General features: G+C 41.3%; 1 protein-coding gene across 5 annotated transcripts in view; it reads right to left on the minus strand.

Moving 5' to 3' along the window:
* The window catches only part of INPP5F (inositol polyphosphate-5-phosphatase F), an 89,561-nt gene that overhangs the window by 63,465 nt on the left and 9,781 nt on the right, over window positions 1-16,315 (minus strand). For all 5 annotated transcript variants that reach the window (XM_060641340.3, XM_078434884.2, XM_078434883.2 and 2 more), the window contains exon 2: window positions 4,493-4,573. In XM_060641340.3, coding sequence (XP_060497323.3) covers window positions 4,493-4,573 — 81 coding nt within the window. The remainder of the gene's footprint in view (window positions 1-4,492; window positions 4,574-16,315) is intronic.

Genomic DNA, 16,315 nt, shown 5'->3' on the forward strand with positions numbered 1-16,315 from the left:
CCAAGGACAAAGACCTCAGAAGAAACCACTCGCCAACACCTTGACCTCGGGACTTCTGGCCTCCAGAATCGGGAGAAAATACATTTCTGTTCTTTAAGCCCCCCAGTCTATGGGACTTTGCTATGGCAGCCCTCACAAACTAATACTGTTCCTAAGTCACACCTGCTGACATTCCACAGAGCTCAGAGTTCAGTGACAGTCAGGAACAGTGGCATGGCTCACCCACGCCGCTGTTAAGACTGTCAATGACATCTGTTCAAATAAACTTATGTTCCCATCACACTAGACAAGAACAAAAATTCGTGCATTGAAATGCAGAGAATAAGTAGGAGGGAAACAGGAGTGAAAAAGAGTTTAAGTACAGACATGTTATCCCCCCCGGCCCCATCCTCTACCCCCAGAAGGGAAGATGCTCCCAGGGGAACATGCATCTCAAATCATTACATTAGATCCGGTACATCCAGCGAACGAACCTCCAACCGGCCGAGCTGATGGTGTGGCCAGAGCAAGAGCTTTAGCGGGCCTCAAGGAGGCCTGGGGATGAGGCATCACAGGGCAGAGAATGCAGGGAGGGAAGAAGGCAGGGAGGGAAGAAGGGTGGGGAACTGGGGGGGGGGGGGGGGGGGGAGTGACACACTGGGGTGTGGCTGCAGTTAGCTCTTGTGGGTGGTGGGTGAGGGAAGGAAGAGCAGCAGGGGGCCCAGAAAAGATGTTCCTTTGCTTCCTCCCCACTCCCCCCTCTTAAGAGCCAAACCTCAAAAGGGATGTGACGAGAGGGAGGGAAAAAAAGTACAGAGATTACTTTCCCTGCCTTTCTTACATTTTCTTTCTCCACCTCCCCCTTTTCCAAAATCCTGGAGAACACTTGTTCTGAGTCCAAAGGCAAGCGGTGCAAGGAGGGAAAGAGCATATAAACAGAGGCTGACCACAGGAGATGCCCATGTTCACCACCTCCAAAATGCCCACACTTTCACTGCATCACGAACTCATCGACCAACAATGTCTATCTGTTCATTGCTTGTATGAGACAACTTTGCATCGTCTGCCCAGTCCAAGGCCTCTTACTCTGATCAAAGAAGTAAACCTCTGGAGCGTAGTTGAACTTTGAGAACCAGGGGAGGCCCATGGCCCAGACAGCACCAATAGGAATCTCTTTCTAGGGGTCTGAACTAGACTCCCTACTCAATCCCTGATGGCTATAGGCAATCTCCGGGGGTTGTAGGGAACAGGAGCTGTTGTTGGGCTTGAGGGCTGAGGGTATCATTTATGAGCAGAAATTTTGTCCTACATACACAGAAACAGAAAGCCAAAAGAAGAGAAAAATAAAGGAGATACATAGGAAAGCGGTGCTCAGAGACCACCTGCCCCAAAATGTAGTCTCAGATCCTGTAAAACATCCACTTCTTGGTTTTGGTCCCTGGAGTTTCTAATAAAACTTCGTTTTCTGTATGCTGATAGGTTTATTTTTGCAACCAAAAGAGGCTTAATAAAATAGTGATAATTTATTAAGTACCTCCAGGTATATTAGCTCATTTAGACTCACAATACTGGGGGGGGGGGGGGGGCGGGGAGTAGAAAGGAGGGCAGTTATTTTTAATCTTGTTTTACAGCTTACAAAGCAGAGGTTCATGGGCATGGTGGCCACAGTGAATCAGCGTCCTGGGATACAAGCTTTGTAAAGTCTCCTCCAATGTTGGCTCTGGACTTGGCTATGGGACTTACTTTGGCCAATGGGATATTAGCAAGCTCGATAAACCTTCTCATACTGACACTTGTCTTCTTGGCACTCAGCCACCACCTTGGAAAAATGTCCAGGTATCCGAGAGAGAGAGAGGACCTAAGGGAGGCCTTGTGTGTAAGAGAGGATTTACACGGGCAGAGATGCCCCTGGAATGAAAACAGATACCGCAGGCAAAATCCTGGGTGGACATGGTCACATGAATGACACCAGATGACAGAAGAGAAAGGGCAGAAGAGCTGCTTGGTCAATCCATAGTATCATGTGATATTTTATGTTGTTGTTTTAAGGCATTAAATCCCAGGGTCTTAGCAATAGGTAAACAAAACAGATGTTAAGTAACCCCCTCTATTTCTCAAAGCTAAGAAATAAAGCTTGGATCCAGATCTCCTGATTTCAGCGATTTATTCACTGCTGTAGGATGTGACTGAAACTGAAGAAAAATAACTCAAAAGTTTCATAAGCTTCATTTAAACAATAGAAAATGAGTTTTAGCTCAGAACACTCAGCTATGAAATTATCCTGTCAGCATATAAATGAATTAAAAATATATTTATGTAAATGTGGACAGGTAGGAGAATGTTACTAAAATACTTAGCATGGTTATACAATGTCTAAATGCTTTTCTCCTTGTACCACAGAATTATAAAACTACCAAAGACAGAATATCCAACAATGCTTTTTTTTTTTTAATGTTTATTTATTTTTGAGAGAGAGAGGGGGAGAGAGAGAGAGAGAGAGAGAGAGAGAGAGAGAGAGAATGGGGGAGGGGCAGAAAGAGAGGGAGATACAGAATCCAAAACAGGCTCCAGGCTCTGACCTGTCAGCACAGAGCTTGATGCGGGGCTCAAACTCACGAACCATGAGATCATGACCTGGGCCGAAGTTGGACACTTAACTGACTGAGCCACCCAGGTGCCCCGTGGTACTATTTCTAACAGCAAAAATAACCCCCTAAACAATTATCCAATGACAGGAAAAAGGACAAACTTATGATATATTCATACAATAGTGAAAATAAAAAACTAAAGCTTCATATATCAACATGGATAAATCTCAAAAACATCAAATTAAGTCGGGGAAAAAAAGAAGTAGAAAAAACCACAAACAGCTTAATAGTAAACTCCCCAAATACAAACCTTAGCAACTTACTACTTAGGGATACATATGTAATAAAAGCAGTAATGAAAATCAAGGGAATAATAAACACATAATTAAAAATAGTAGGTGCTCTATGAGCACCTGGGTGGCTCAGTAGGTTAAGCGTCCAACTCTTAACCTCAGCTCAGGGCTTGATCTCAGCTCCACGCTGGGTGTAGAGCCCACTTAAAAATAAAATAATAGGTGCTCTTGAAGGGAAGGAAGCAGGATACACTTGGAGAAAGGCACAGTGAGGGATCCAAAGACCTTGGTCATGTTTCATTTCTTAATTTGGGTGGCAGATATATGTATGTTTTACAACCTATACTGTACGTCTATAATAAATAGCTTTTTGTATCTATGATACATTTCATAATAAAAAATTCATTTAAGACTTTATTTTATTGTTTTAAGTGACCTCTACACCCAACGTGGGGCTCAAACTCATGACTCCAAGTCACATCCTCTACCAACTGAGCCAGCCAGGTGTCCCGATAAAAACAAATTTTAAAAAACAACCAAAGAATCTAACAAAGGAAAATTAGATGGTCTCCAGTAATAGGTGCTTTACAACACAGAGAAAGCAACCTAGCTCCCAAATGCATAACAATTTTATTTTATTTTTTAAAGATTCTATTTTTAAGTAATCTCTACATCCAATGTAGGGCTTGAACCCACAACCCTGAGATCAAGAGTCATACACTCTACCCACTGAGCCAACCAGGTGCCCCACAACAATTTTATTTTAGAAGAGTAAAAAAGGGCATACTACAGAGGTAGCTAGGCTCCCAATTACACAGTAATTATGGTAAAGCTGCCTATAGTTTTTAACTCATTAAAACTGATGCCAAAGGAAAAACAGATATTTAAATATAGTACTTAAAATATTTCAGTTAGTCCTTTTCAGGACTTTTTGGAACCTGCCTATAAAACATCTCTTTTCTCATCAACAAAATTCCCTCTGAACCCCAGATACAAGTGTCTGTCTTTGAAGCAAGGGCCTGGTGAATAACCTAGACCTTTCATCAGTTTGCCCTAGAAAGGGCCACACTGCATGCTAAGAGAACCATGCCCTTCCTTAGCCAGAGTTGACTGCATCCGGGATGGACAGCTGACCAAAGTAGGCCAGTCATGGCCTGCCACGTGCCTATCTGTGCAGTCTTAGTCCTACCACCCTCTCCCTTGAAATCAGTGCAGTTTGTGTAGTTTTGTCAGAGCACCTACCACAATTACCAGACAATTTCATATTTAGTTCAGTGATTACTGACCGATATCTGTCTTCCCAAACTGTAAGCTCCACAACAAGGGTGAAAACAGGTCAGTTTTTTCTCACTATTGCGTTCTACCAACTAGCATAATTCCTGACACATAGTAGGTATTGAATTTTTTTTTTTCTTTAAGAGGAAGAAAGGGTTGTAAAATTATCCCTCCTCCTCCCTCAAGCTTTATTTTTATTTCATGAAACTTACATGGAACTTTATCTACTTTGGGCAGACCTAAAATTAAGGCAAAGGAATCAAAGCCATAACAGAATCCACATTCATCCTCAAAGAAGAAAATATCATAGGATGCCACGTTAAATTTGACAAATTTAAGGACTTGATAGAAACATACCTGAATGAAGCTGAATTTTCCCAATAACACCTTCTACCAATCCCAAACAAATGGGATTCCAGGCAAGAAGTAGATCAGTAGCTAAAATAAAATAAGAAGCAATCATGAGAAAATATTCATCAGAAAACATACTAAAACAATAGCAGCCTATTCTAAATGATCAACATCCCCAAAGGGCAGTTATGAACATCCAGAACTGTAAAGCAATTTGTGAAAAAGCATTAAATCCGAGGTCTGAGTAAGGTTTCTGACATCAGGACGTGATGGGGAGAGAAATGACAAGCTGAAATTCTACTCTGATGGGAGGCAGTACTTTGGCGCCCTGCAGTGGAGGAAAGAGGCTGGTACACTGCAAGAGGGCAAGTTAGAGGAGTTCTCTAACCATCCTATGGCCCATAGCTAGTCCCAGATTCAAAGACAAGGCCTGAGAAACAGCCACAGAGATGTCGACTTGCTGGATCACACTCTGGAAAATATGTTTTCCCAACGAAGCTCACACCAAGCAAAGAAATCCAGAAAGCCAGTGCTCTTTTATGTGACTTCTCTGGCAAAGGCAGTAAGAGCCACTGCCATTTCCTGAGCGTCTACCATGTGCCAGGCATCCCAATCAGGGGTCCTTAGAACAGAACAGAACAGAATGCTTTGGTGACTTTTCTCAATTCTCCCAAGAATGGCACATAACTGATATTATTCTCCACGACCAGACAAGAAGCTAATTCATTACACACAGTGGATGCGTGAGAACGTCAGGGCTTAATTCTCTTGTGAGAGAAACCCAGGTTGCAAAAGTCTGTTAAATACACGGAGATAAATGTAGCTCTAATGGTAACTCAATAGCTGGAAAATATTACCAAGAATGAAAACAATATTTGTCTTAGCAGGAAATTTAAATTACATTTTAATTATTACCATTTAAATTTTATTTTAGTGAAATTTATAATCAATCTATAACTCACAGGGTAATTACAGACTCAATAGTTCATAGTCTCCAAATTCATTTTGAGTTTTGACTACTGTATCTTAAATGTCTTTGTTGTTAATGATCTACTCAGTGGGAGGCATATGAAGTTGACTCCTCTTTGGGCAGAAATACAATTCAAACCAGACCTGCATGACTCATGGTCTGTGCTCTTAACCATCCTGCTACAGAACCTATACATGGAACTAACCAATAAGAAGATATTTACATTTTAAGTAATATGCATTCTTACTATAAAAGTCATACTGTACAAAATTGGGAAAAAGTACTTTATCACTCCCATTCCACCAGCCAGATAACTTATTTTGCTATGTTTAGGGTCATAGTTTGTGTGCATACCAAATCACAAGACTGCAAATATAGCAGTATATGCAAATTGTTTTTCTTATAACATGAGTATTGTCTCATGTCTTTAAAACACTCTTCAGGGCACCTGGGTGGCTCAGTGGGTTAAATGTCTGACTCTTGATTTCAGCTCAGGTCATGATCTCACAGTTTGTGAGATCGAGCCCCATGTTGGGCACTATGCTGACAGTGCAGAGCCTGCTTGGGATTCTGTCTCTCCCTCTCTCTCTGCCCCTCCCCCATTTGGTGCTTTCTCTCTCTCACTCTCAAAATAGATAAACTTAAGAAAAAAAAAAAAAACTCTTCAAAACTATAACGTCACAGCTACGTAATTTTCCACCACAGGAAGCACTTCCTCACTCTTGGGCATTTAAGTGATTTCTAGTTTGTCCCTATTATTAAAATATACTGTAATAAATGATGAACATTATGCAAATATTGTATTGCCTCCCTAATTAACAGCTTTAGAGCAGATTCCTAGGAATGAAATTCGTAGGTGAAAACAAAAAAAATTTAAATATTCAATTCAAATATTCAAATATTACCAAATTGCTTTCTACAAAGGTTATATACCAACTTAAGATTTCTGCCAGAAACATATAAAAATGCTTGTTTTAAAACACGCTTGTGGCCATTCAGAATTTCTTTTTTAAATTGTTCTCATTTGCTGGCATCCATTGCCTAAATGATGTTTATTTTCTTTTCACTGCTGATAAAATTAAACTTCTAATTATAAAACTGGCTTATGTTTCTTCTATGATTTTGCTATTCATATTTTCTAACACTTTTTTTTATATTCCTTATTGATTTGAGTCCCTTTTATATTAAAGACATCAACTCTGACATATTTACAAATGTTTTCAGTTCTTAATTTTTTTTTAATTTTTTTTTTTTAACGTTTTATTTATTTTTGAGACAGAGAGAGACAGAGCATGAACGGGGGAGGGGCAGAGAGAGAGGGAGACACAGAATCGGAAGCAGGCTCCAGGCTCTGAGCCATCAGCCCAGAGCCCGACGCGGGGCTCGAACTCACGGACCGCGAGATCGTGACCTGAGCTGAAGTCGGACGCTTAACCGACTGAGCCACCCAGGCGCCCCTCAGTTCTTAATTTTTATACACAACCTTTTTTCATTATCTTTACACCTAAAAAGCTGTTCTTTACCCAGTATTAAATATTTATTAATTTTATCTTTGTTAATTTTTAAAAGCTTAACTCTGCTGGAATTCACGCTGGTGTGTAGACTAAAAATACCCTGATTTCTTTTCAAAGAGTGTGCCAGAATCTCTATCAGGCAGTCCAAGTCTCAACATCTGCCAACACAGATGCCCCTCTAAGCAAAGAGCTCCAATCACCCATAACCCTTCACCTTGACCTCAAATGAACAGACCACAATTTTGTGACTCTATCCTTTGGGACCAAATGAGCTATAGCAATAAGAAAGAGGAAACAAAGTTAGAGGTAAAGCAGTCAGGAACAGTTACATAGAAGAAGCGGAACTTGAAGCATAAGTAAAGCAGCAAAAATAAATAAATAAATAAATAAATAACGCAGAGGAAAGTGCAAAGTTTGTTCTGGAATGTGTCCCTTCACTGGAGAAATGCTTATCAAGTACCTGCCAGGGACCAGGCACTGTACCAGGCTACGTAGGTAGATATAAAAATAAAGGAACAAGCTGTCTAGAACAGAAGACCAATGGCGTGGTGAAGATGTGGATTGATAAGACTGGAAAAAGTAAAGTGAGGCCAATTGTGGCGAGATGTGAATAAAAAACTAATGAGTGTGTGCTTCCTGGAGACCAGGGCAGGCAGATAATGGCATAAATAAAACAAGACTGCAGCCAGGGATTAGCTGACAGTATTGACAGGAGGCGGAGACTGAGAGTAGGGAAAGGAACAACTAGATGATTGTTGCAAGGGTCTTAGCCGGACAGGACCTGGAGCTACATAGCTTGAGGGTGGGGTGGACAGTAAGTGAGGACGGCACAGGAGGTTAACAGAAAACACCTCGAAGAAAGCCAGGGAAGGATGGGAAAATGATAAGTAAAAAAAGACATTGAAACAGCTCTTCTGAGTGGGAGAAGAAGGAGAGGGGGCAGGGCAGAAAGGACAGGGTATACAACAGCTGAAAGAAAGGTCGGTGAGAACCTCCTAATTCAATGCTCTTTTCCATCTTTGGCATTTTGAACCACAAGAACACATTAGCCATTCAAGAAAATTTTAACTTGAAAAAAAAAAAAAAAAACTAGAAAAACTATAAGGATGACCAAATTTTGTGCTCTAATGACTGAAAATAGTCACAGATAATCTTTGAGATCCAGAGAGAGCCAGTTAAACCCGTTAAGACTGAGTTCCTTGGGAATGCAAGCTGGTGCAGCCACTCTGGAAAACAGCATGGAGGTTCCTCAAAAAACTAAAAATAGAACTACCCTATGACCCAGCAGTTGCACTACTAGGCATTTATCCACGGGATACAGGCGTGCTGTTTCAAAGGGACACGTGCACCCCAAGTTTATAGCAGCACTATCAACAATAGCCAAAGTATGGAAAGAACCCAAATGTCCATCGATGGATGAATGGATAAAGAAGATGTGGTATATATATACAATGAGGTATTACTCAGCAATCAAAAAGAATGAAATCTTGCCATTTGCAACTATGTAGATGGAACTGGAGGGTATTCTGCTACGTGAAATTAGTCAGAGAAAGACAAAAAATCATATGACTTCACTCCTATGAGGACTTTAAGAGACAAAACAGATGAACATAAGGGAAGGGAAACAAAAATAATATAAAAACAGGGAGGGGGACAAAACAGAAGAGACTCAAATATGGAGAACAAACTGAGGGTTACTGGAGGGGTGGTGGGAGGGGGGATGGGCTAAATGGGGAAGGGGCACTAAGGAATCTACTCCTGAAACCACTGTTGCACGATATGCTAATTAACTTGTATGTAAATTTTTAAAAATAAAAAAATAAAATGAAAAAAAAAACACCACCACTGAGTTCCTAATGTAATAATCAAGGAGAAATAAGAACCAGAGGAGATAGTCAAGGAGGAAAAGAAAACAGAAGATGATGAAATCAAAAGTACAGGTGAAAAAGTTGCCCTTGGAAAGGAAGGTCACTACCTTTCTCTAAGTCTGGGAGAAGGTGAAAAGCTAAATATAGCAATGGAGAAGCAGTAAACGAATTGATCAGATGGCCTTGACTCAGTAAAAGCAGGAGTCAAAGTCATCTTCGCTTTAGCAGGGGGGAGGGAAGTTCGGAGGGAGATGGGGAGGGGCACCAGAGGCTTGGCTTGGCGAAGGGAATCCAGAAAGTCAATTTTTAAATGTTTTATGTGTGCATGAAACTCAGTGTTTTCAAGAAAAAAAGGTGTCAATCCATTAGTGGGTCATGAAATCAATTTTGTATAATGAGATCAACATTAACATCAATGAAACTGAACAGAACAGAAAATAGGGAAATTGCACCAGGTAAAGAGAAACATTTCATGAAACTTTTGTTTCTGGTACATACATATAAGTATGTGCTCACTAGGTCATAATTTAAAAAGTGTTCCTTATTATGGATCTCAAACATTTGAGCATACTATTTAACCTTAGGGTGAAGATTCATTATATCAACTTTGTTGATTATGTTGCCCAACTCCTGTATGTACTAATATTTTTGATTGTTTCACCAAAAAGTTTTTGAGAGAGGGCTTATTTTTATAACCTTATACTTTGTGTATATTTTTCCATTTTTCCCTTAGTTTTTTTTTTTCACATTTTGAGACTGTGTTGTCAGGCAGATACACATTCAGGATTATTACACCTTCCCTGGTGAACTGCTGTTTATCAGGATGTAATAACGGCCTTTATTTTAAATGTTTATTATTTTTGAGAGAGTGAGTGCGTGCACACACAAGCAGGGGAAGGCAGAGTAGGGGGAGACAGAGGATCTGAAGTGAGCTCTGCACTGACAGCAGAGAGCCTGATGGAGGGCTCAAACTCACGAACCATGAAATCATGACCTGAGCTGAAGTCGGACACTCAACTGACTGAGCCACCCAGGCACCCACCTGCCTTTATTTTAAATGTTGCCCTTTGCCCTAAAATCTGGTTTGTCTAACATTAATATTATGAAAGAAATTACAGCAGGCATTAGAAAAGCATAAATATGAACATCAATAATCCGAACGTATCCCTTCCACTCCTCCAGCCTTAGGGACAAAGTCCAAATTCCTCAGAAAGGGCTGCAGGGGCTGGTCTGGCTGGTGTCCACCCTCCTCTTGCCCCCCCACCCCCACCCCCCAGCACCCTGGCCTTCCCGCAACCACCCAGAAGCGTGTGCAGGCTGGGTCTGGAATGCTGCTCCACACCCACTTCTGCCTGCTTTTCATTCCAGACTTAGAACAAGAGTCACTGGTGTTCCCTGACACAATGCCCACTCCACCCACCCAGGAGAACTGATTAGGCACTCTTTTGTGGCCTCCTGAACCCTGTGCTTATTTCTATCATGGCACCTTATTTTGGTCTAATGCATCTGATTACTGACTTCCCTGTCTCCCTGACTGAACACAAAGCTCATGGAGACCTAGTCTCATCTAGCTTTATGTCCCCAATACACGGTACACAGCAGGTTCCAAAATGCTGAATGGACAAATGAAGGAAGATACAGTGTGGAATGGAGAGGCAAGTTGAGGTCAGGTAACTTACACTGAATCACACAGTGATTCACTACTTAAAGTGGCAAAGTTAAAGTCACTTGGTCTATTTCAGATAAAGATATCAGAGCTGACTGTACCAAATACAACACAGACTTGTCAAAATCAGAATACCACTTCCCACTTAGTGTAGGGCTCTTTTTTAATGTACCTCTAACACCGTAAGGTTCCCTACAAGACGTTCTTGAGTGTAATACCCTCATTTTACATTGGAACAGGCCTTTCAGCTCACCAACATCATTCCAGCTGCACAAGTCAGAACCTGGGAGTCATCCAAAATGTTTTTCTTCCACCCGAAGTCCTATGGATTTACTCCTCAATATCTGATGAATGTTTCACTTCTCTCCAACCCCACTGCCATGATCCTTGTCCAGGCCAAGACCTCCCCCATCTAGATCATTAAAAACGCTCTCATCAGCGGTACATCTGACAGGCTGCTTCACACATAACAAGCATGCAAATATTTACTGAATGTGGTGAGGACTCTAGATAGTTTGGTACTGTGGGGCAGAGAGCTGTAAGTTGGGGGTGGACAACAGAGAGTAAACGCAGGGGTCATTCCATCCAGATGGGGCAGATTTGCATTGGAGATTGAATGTTAGGACCAGCGTGGAGAGGATGGACATGAGAGGACGGGCCTACAGCCAGAGATCCGGGTGACAGGACAGGGCCAGGTGCACAAGAGCAGCCTGGGCAGACACCGGAACCAGGAGATGAGACAGAGTCCAGAGATGCGGGCACAATGAGGGTAACGCCTGTGCTCCGTGCCCCAGAGGAAGAGTCTCAGCTCTACAGCTGTCTCTGAACCCCTCTCAGCAATAACTCCTCTGCTGTCAATGGAAATCCCATCCAACTTGTAGGGTATTTAATAAGGATCAAATGAGAGAGAATCATGAGAAAGCGTCCAACACAACGTCTGGCACATGAACATTCAATAACTTTTAGCTCGAGTTGGGAAATGTAAGTGTTTAAAATTCCAGGTTCCTACCACTCAAATAGTTCCATAGATTATTTCAAGGTCTACATATGGTTTGTTGTTTGTTTTTTTTTTTTTTTTTTTTTTTTTTTTTAAATATTTTTTTTAATGTTTTTTAATGTTTATTGATTTTTGAGACAATGAGAGACAGAGCATGAATGGGGGAGGGTCAGAGAGAGAGGGAGACACAGAATCCAAAGCAGGCTCCAGGCTCTGAGCTGTCAGCACAGAGCCCGACGCGGGGCTCAAACTCACGGACAGCGAGATCATGACCTGAGCCGAAGTCGGACGCTCAACCGACTGAGCCACCCAGGTGCCCCTGTTTGTTTTTTTTAAAGAGGAAAGGCAAAAAGGAAAAAAAAAAAAACCAAAAAAAACTTCAAAGTTTTTACCTATTAAATCTTATGGTAGGACCAGAATTCCCAAAAGCCTTCTCAGAGTAATGAACGTTTTATGAGAATACAGCAATGCCTAGATATGCCCCCAGAATCCTGTTTCCTCAGAACATGAAACACGCAGCTCACAACTGGGTGTCCAGCCTCAGTCCCAGCAACCCAGTTTGGGTCCAAATGGCAAATTGAGCACCAGGGCCAACCTCCTCCCTTCCCTAAATCCTCTACACAGGACAGAGGGAGAATCTACAAGAGGTAAAAACCTAAAAAAGGGGGTAAAAACATGCTTGGGAAAAAGACATGAATATTGGTACACTTTCCTTACGTATGTGAAAATAAGTACTGGGTCCTAAGTCATAAAAAACCACAGAAAAATATAAATAGAATGTATTGTATAACTTTTCATCAGCAACAGAAAGACACCTGACAAAAATTCAAGCTATCCAATGGAAGATAGGAAAAAGTGGGAGGAAAAAGAAAAAACAAAACAAAACCACATGTACATAATGGGAAACATAAAAAGGTAGAAATAACTCCTAATAATAATTATAATAATCTATATAATAATTGTATATTATATATTATATAATTAAATAACTTATTATAATAAATGTATAGGTTATTTTTTAAATTTTATTCATTTTTGAGAAAGAGTATGAGTGGGGGAGGGGCAGAGAGCAAGAGAGGCACAGACTCCAAAGTAGGCTCCAGGCTCCAAGCTGTCAGCACAGTGCTCAACGTGGGACTCGAACCTACAAACTGTGAGATCATGACCTGAGCAGAAGTCAGACGCTTAACCGACTGAGCCACTCAGGTGAAAATGTACCATTTCAACTAACCAATTGAAGGGCCAATTGTTAAGTTTCAACTTACCAGTTTATTAATTCTATGCCTATTTGCCACTGGTAGCAGGCACTCATTTAATAGTTATTGAACCAAATGAATAAATAAGTAAAAGCAAGCATGAAAGATTGAAGTGGAAGACGGATTTCTCCTACCAACTTTATCTTCAATGTTATTTCACTATTATCTTCAGTGACATTTAAAAAGACTAACATTTGTTTTTACCATATTTAGTTAGTTAGTTTTGAGAGGAGGCGGGGAGGGGCAGAGAGAGAAGGAGAGAGACAGAATCCCAAGCAGGCTCCATGCTCAGCTCAGGAGCTCAATTTCACGACCTGAGCCAAAATCAAGAGTTGAATGCTTAACCGACTAAGCTGCCCAGGCACCCCTGTTTATACTGTTTTTAAAGGAAGTCCCCAAAAGACCAGCATTTTGCAATAGGCACTCTAAACACTAAAAGCATTTATTTTTCAATAAATATAATAATGCAGGTGTGATTTCTCACAATGGAGACTCGCCTGAAAATTCGAGGAAACTTTAAGCTAACTTAAAATGGCTTCCCTTGCCAACGTACAGATGAGACAAAACAGAGGAAGGCCTAAAGAGGCAATGTACCTGGCACAAGAGGGGAGCTCAGTATGTCTTTAAAACTGCTGGGACTCGGGGCGCCTGGGTGGCTCAGTTGGTTGAGCGGCCGACTTCGGCTCAGGTCACGATCTCGCGGTCCGTGAGTTCGAGCCCCGCATCGGGCTCTGTGCTGACAGCTCAGAGCCTGGAGCCTGTTTCGGATTCTGTGTCTCCCTCTCTCTGACCCTCCCCTGTTCATGCTCTGTCTCTCTCTGTCTCAAAAATAAATAAACGTTAAAAAAAAAACCAACTGCTGGGACTCTGCTGCCTGGTAGAGTACCTTGCACACAGTTCACTTCAAAATGTGTGTGTGTTTAACCTGTCACTCTTCACTAAGGAAATAAAAGTTGGCATTAGCAGAAGTCTGCTTGTACAGAGGACACATGTAGATGACATCAATCTAAGCATATGTAGCAACTACACTCGGTAATGGACATCCTATCACCAATATGAACGGCTACTCTGGAGGCAGAAGGCAATGGTATGGCAGAGAACACGACCAATGGGCCTCTACCATCCTTCCACAAAGAACAGCCATGTAACTGATGTGCTGCAACAGGCTGCTTTCTAATCGCTCCTTCGAAAGGGATGGTCCAATGTGTCATACAAATTTGAAAGAGAAACATTTGAAATTTGCAAATAGGTTCTAAAATTTAGGAATTTCAAAGTTAGCTAGTAGAGTTGCTTACAAATTGCAAAAGTATAGCACTTTTGAAATAACACCAAATTTAATGTAGTGGAATAACTCAAGTAACATACACCCAAAGATATTTGGGTATTTTGTCATAGCTCAATTGTTTGACCCATTAGGTCAACATTTCCACTCTTATTTCAGGCCCCTTTGGCAGCACATGGCTTCTATTTTCACATGCCCTCCTCTTCCTGGTATACAGAAAACAACTGATTAACTACTGTATGCCTGCAGAGAGCATGAGTCATTCATTCCAAGAGCCCAGAGAGCCTGGCGCTCCCTCAGCCCTGGCTAGAGAAGCCTGGGTGTCACACATCTACTAACGTTTATAGGCAGTTTCACTTGTGTCTTTAAGAAAAAGAATAAATAAGGTATGAGGGTATGCATAAATAATCAGACCCAAGTTTCATTTCCTGCTAAAGACAAAGGATATTACTGCTCTCAAAGACAATCACCAATACCAAAGTCAGATGAGGAAAAGGGTTCTACAATGAGGAACTGAAAGTTCCCATCAGTAGCTCATCCATGCCTCAGTTCTCAGAATGATGCAAGGAAACAGGTTAGGGAATAATTTGACTCAGGTGCCATCTTAGAAATGCAAAGTTGGATACACGTTTCTTTGAACTAATGGTAATTCTTTTCCAGCATTAAGCAAGCTAAAGAGCTAACCCAATTTAGAAGTTCTAGCAGCTGGTGATTTCCCCATGTGAACTCCAACTCAATGGTTACTGACCCTGGCTTCTCATTGAGAAAATGTGGATGCCTGGGCCCCACCCCTTCAGAGGGTCTGACTCAGTTGGTCAGGGTGGGGCCCTGGCATAGGTATTTTGTTAATCTCCCCTAGGTGATTCTAATGTACTGGCCGATTGAGAATCACTCGTCTAAGGGATTATAGGTTACTGGGTGGAACCTGCATTAGTAATTTTATTCTATCAATCACTTTGATTCATAGAGGATGCCTGTGCCATGTAGGACTTTAAACACTTCCATGAAATAAAGTACGGCTTAGGATTCTCTCTCTCTCTCCCTCTCTCTCTCTCTCTGCCCCTTCCTGCTCGTGTGCATGTGCGAGCCCACTGTGCTCTCACTCTCTCTCAAAATAAACAGACTTAAAAAAAAAAAAAAAATGTTTCAAAAAATTACCCATATTCTTAAAAGATGAGAGACACTACTTAGGAAAGGGATCTTAAGAATTTTCAGACTTTTCTATTAAAACGGGACTCTAATTATGGTGCAGCAACAGAGCTACAAAGTTTTGACCATGATCATGAAGGGTATCAGAAATTGTTTTTTAAACTCTACCAATAACCAATCGAAAAACTGTTATGATTCTCTGACACATAAAGTCCCAGTTGTCCCATCTCAAGAGAAGGCCAATGCACCTCGAAAAAGAACAGAGGACAATAAAAGGGGAAAAAAAAAACAAACAACTTTTCTGTGTGTGAAAGGTCAGACAATGTAATCAGGTCATGGGAGGACCTGCTGGAAATGTATAGAATTATGAAAGGTGTGGACTCCACAGTGCATTCAGAATACCAGCACAGGAGATACATGTCTAAAAGACCTGGTCTGATACATGTCTAAGATACCTGGTTTGAGAATAAATGAAGGCAAGTACAGCTTAAATTGCAATTTTCCAAACTCATTACCTTAAGAAGCTGACGACATGATCAGGTCAAATAAGGATTAGATAAATCCTTGAACAGTAAACTCATAATGCATTACCCAAGGAACAGCATTGTGTTGGGTGGGATAGACCCCTCACCTTCTGTGCTCCCCAAAACAGTTCTTTGATAGATCTTTCAGAAATGGGATCCTGAAAGCTAAATCAGAGCTAATAATTGGTATTTTCTTTCCTCATCTTATTTCTTTAAAAAAAATTTTTTTAATGTTTATTTCTGAGAGAGAGAGAGAGAGAGAGAGAGAGAGCGAGCATGAGCAGGGGAGGGGCAGAGAGAAAGGGAGACAGAATCCGAAGCAGGCTCCATCCAGGCTCTGAGCTGTCAGCACAGAGCCCAACACAGGGCTCGAACTCGTGAACTGCCAGATCATGACCTGAGCCCAACAACTGAGCCACCCAGACACCCATTCTTTCCTCATTTTAGAACTCTTGACCAAGATGCATAAAATGAGCACTTCAATTATTAAATAGACACAACCTTTCCCCCAGCTGGTGTTTAAATAATTTCCTGGCTTTTCCTGGAAAGTTTGTTCAAAGCTGACCCCTTTCATCTAGGATGGTCTGTGTCATTCTCCCCCCC

The sequence above is a fragment of the Panthera onca genome, chromosome D2 (assembly GCF_046562875.1).
Source record: "Panthera onca isolate mPanOnc1 chromosome D2, mPanOnc1 haplotype 2, whole genome shotgun sequence".
NCBI classification, from domain to species: domain Eukaryota; kingdom Metazoa; phylum Chordata; class Mammalia; order Carnivora; family Felidae; genus Panthera; species Panthera onca.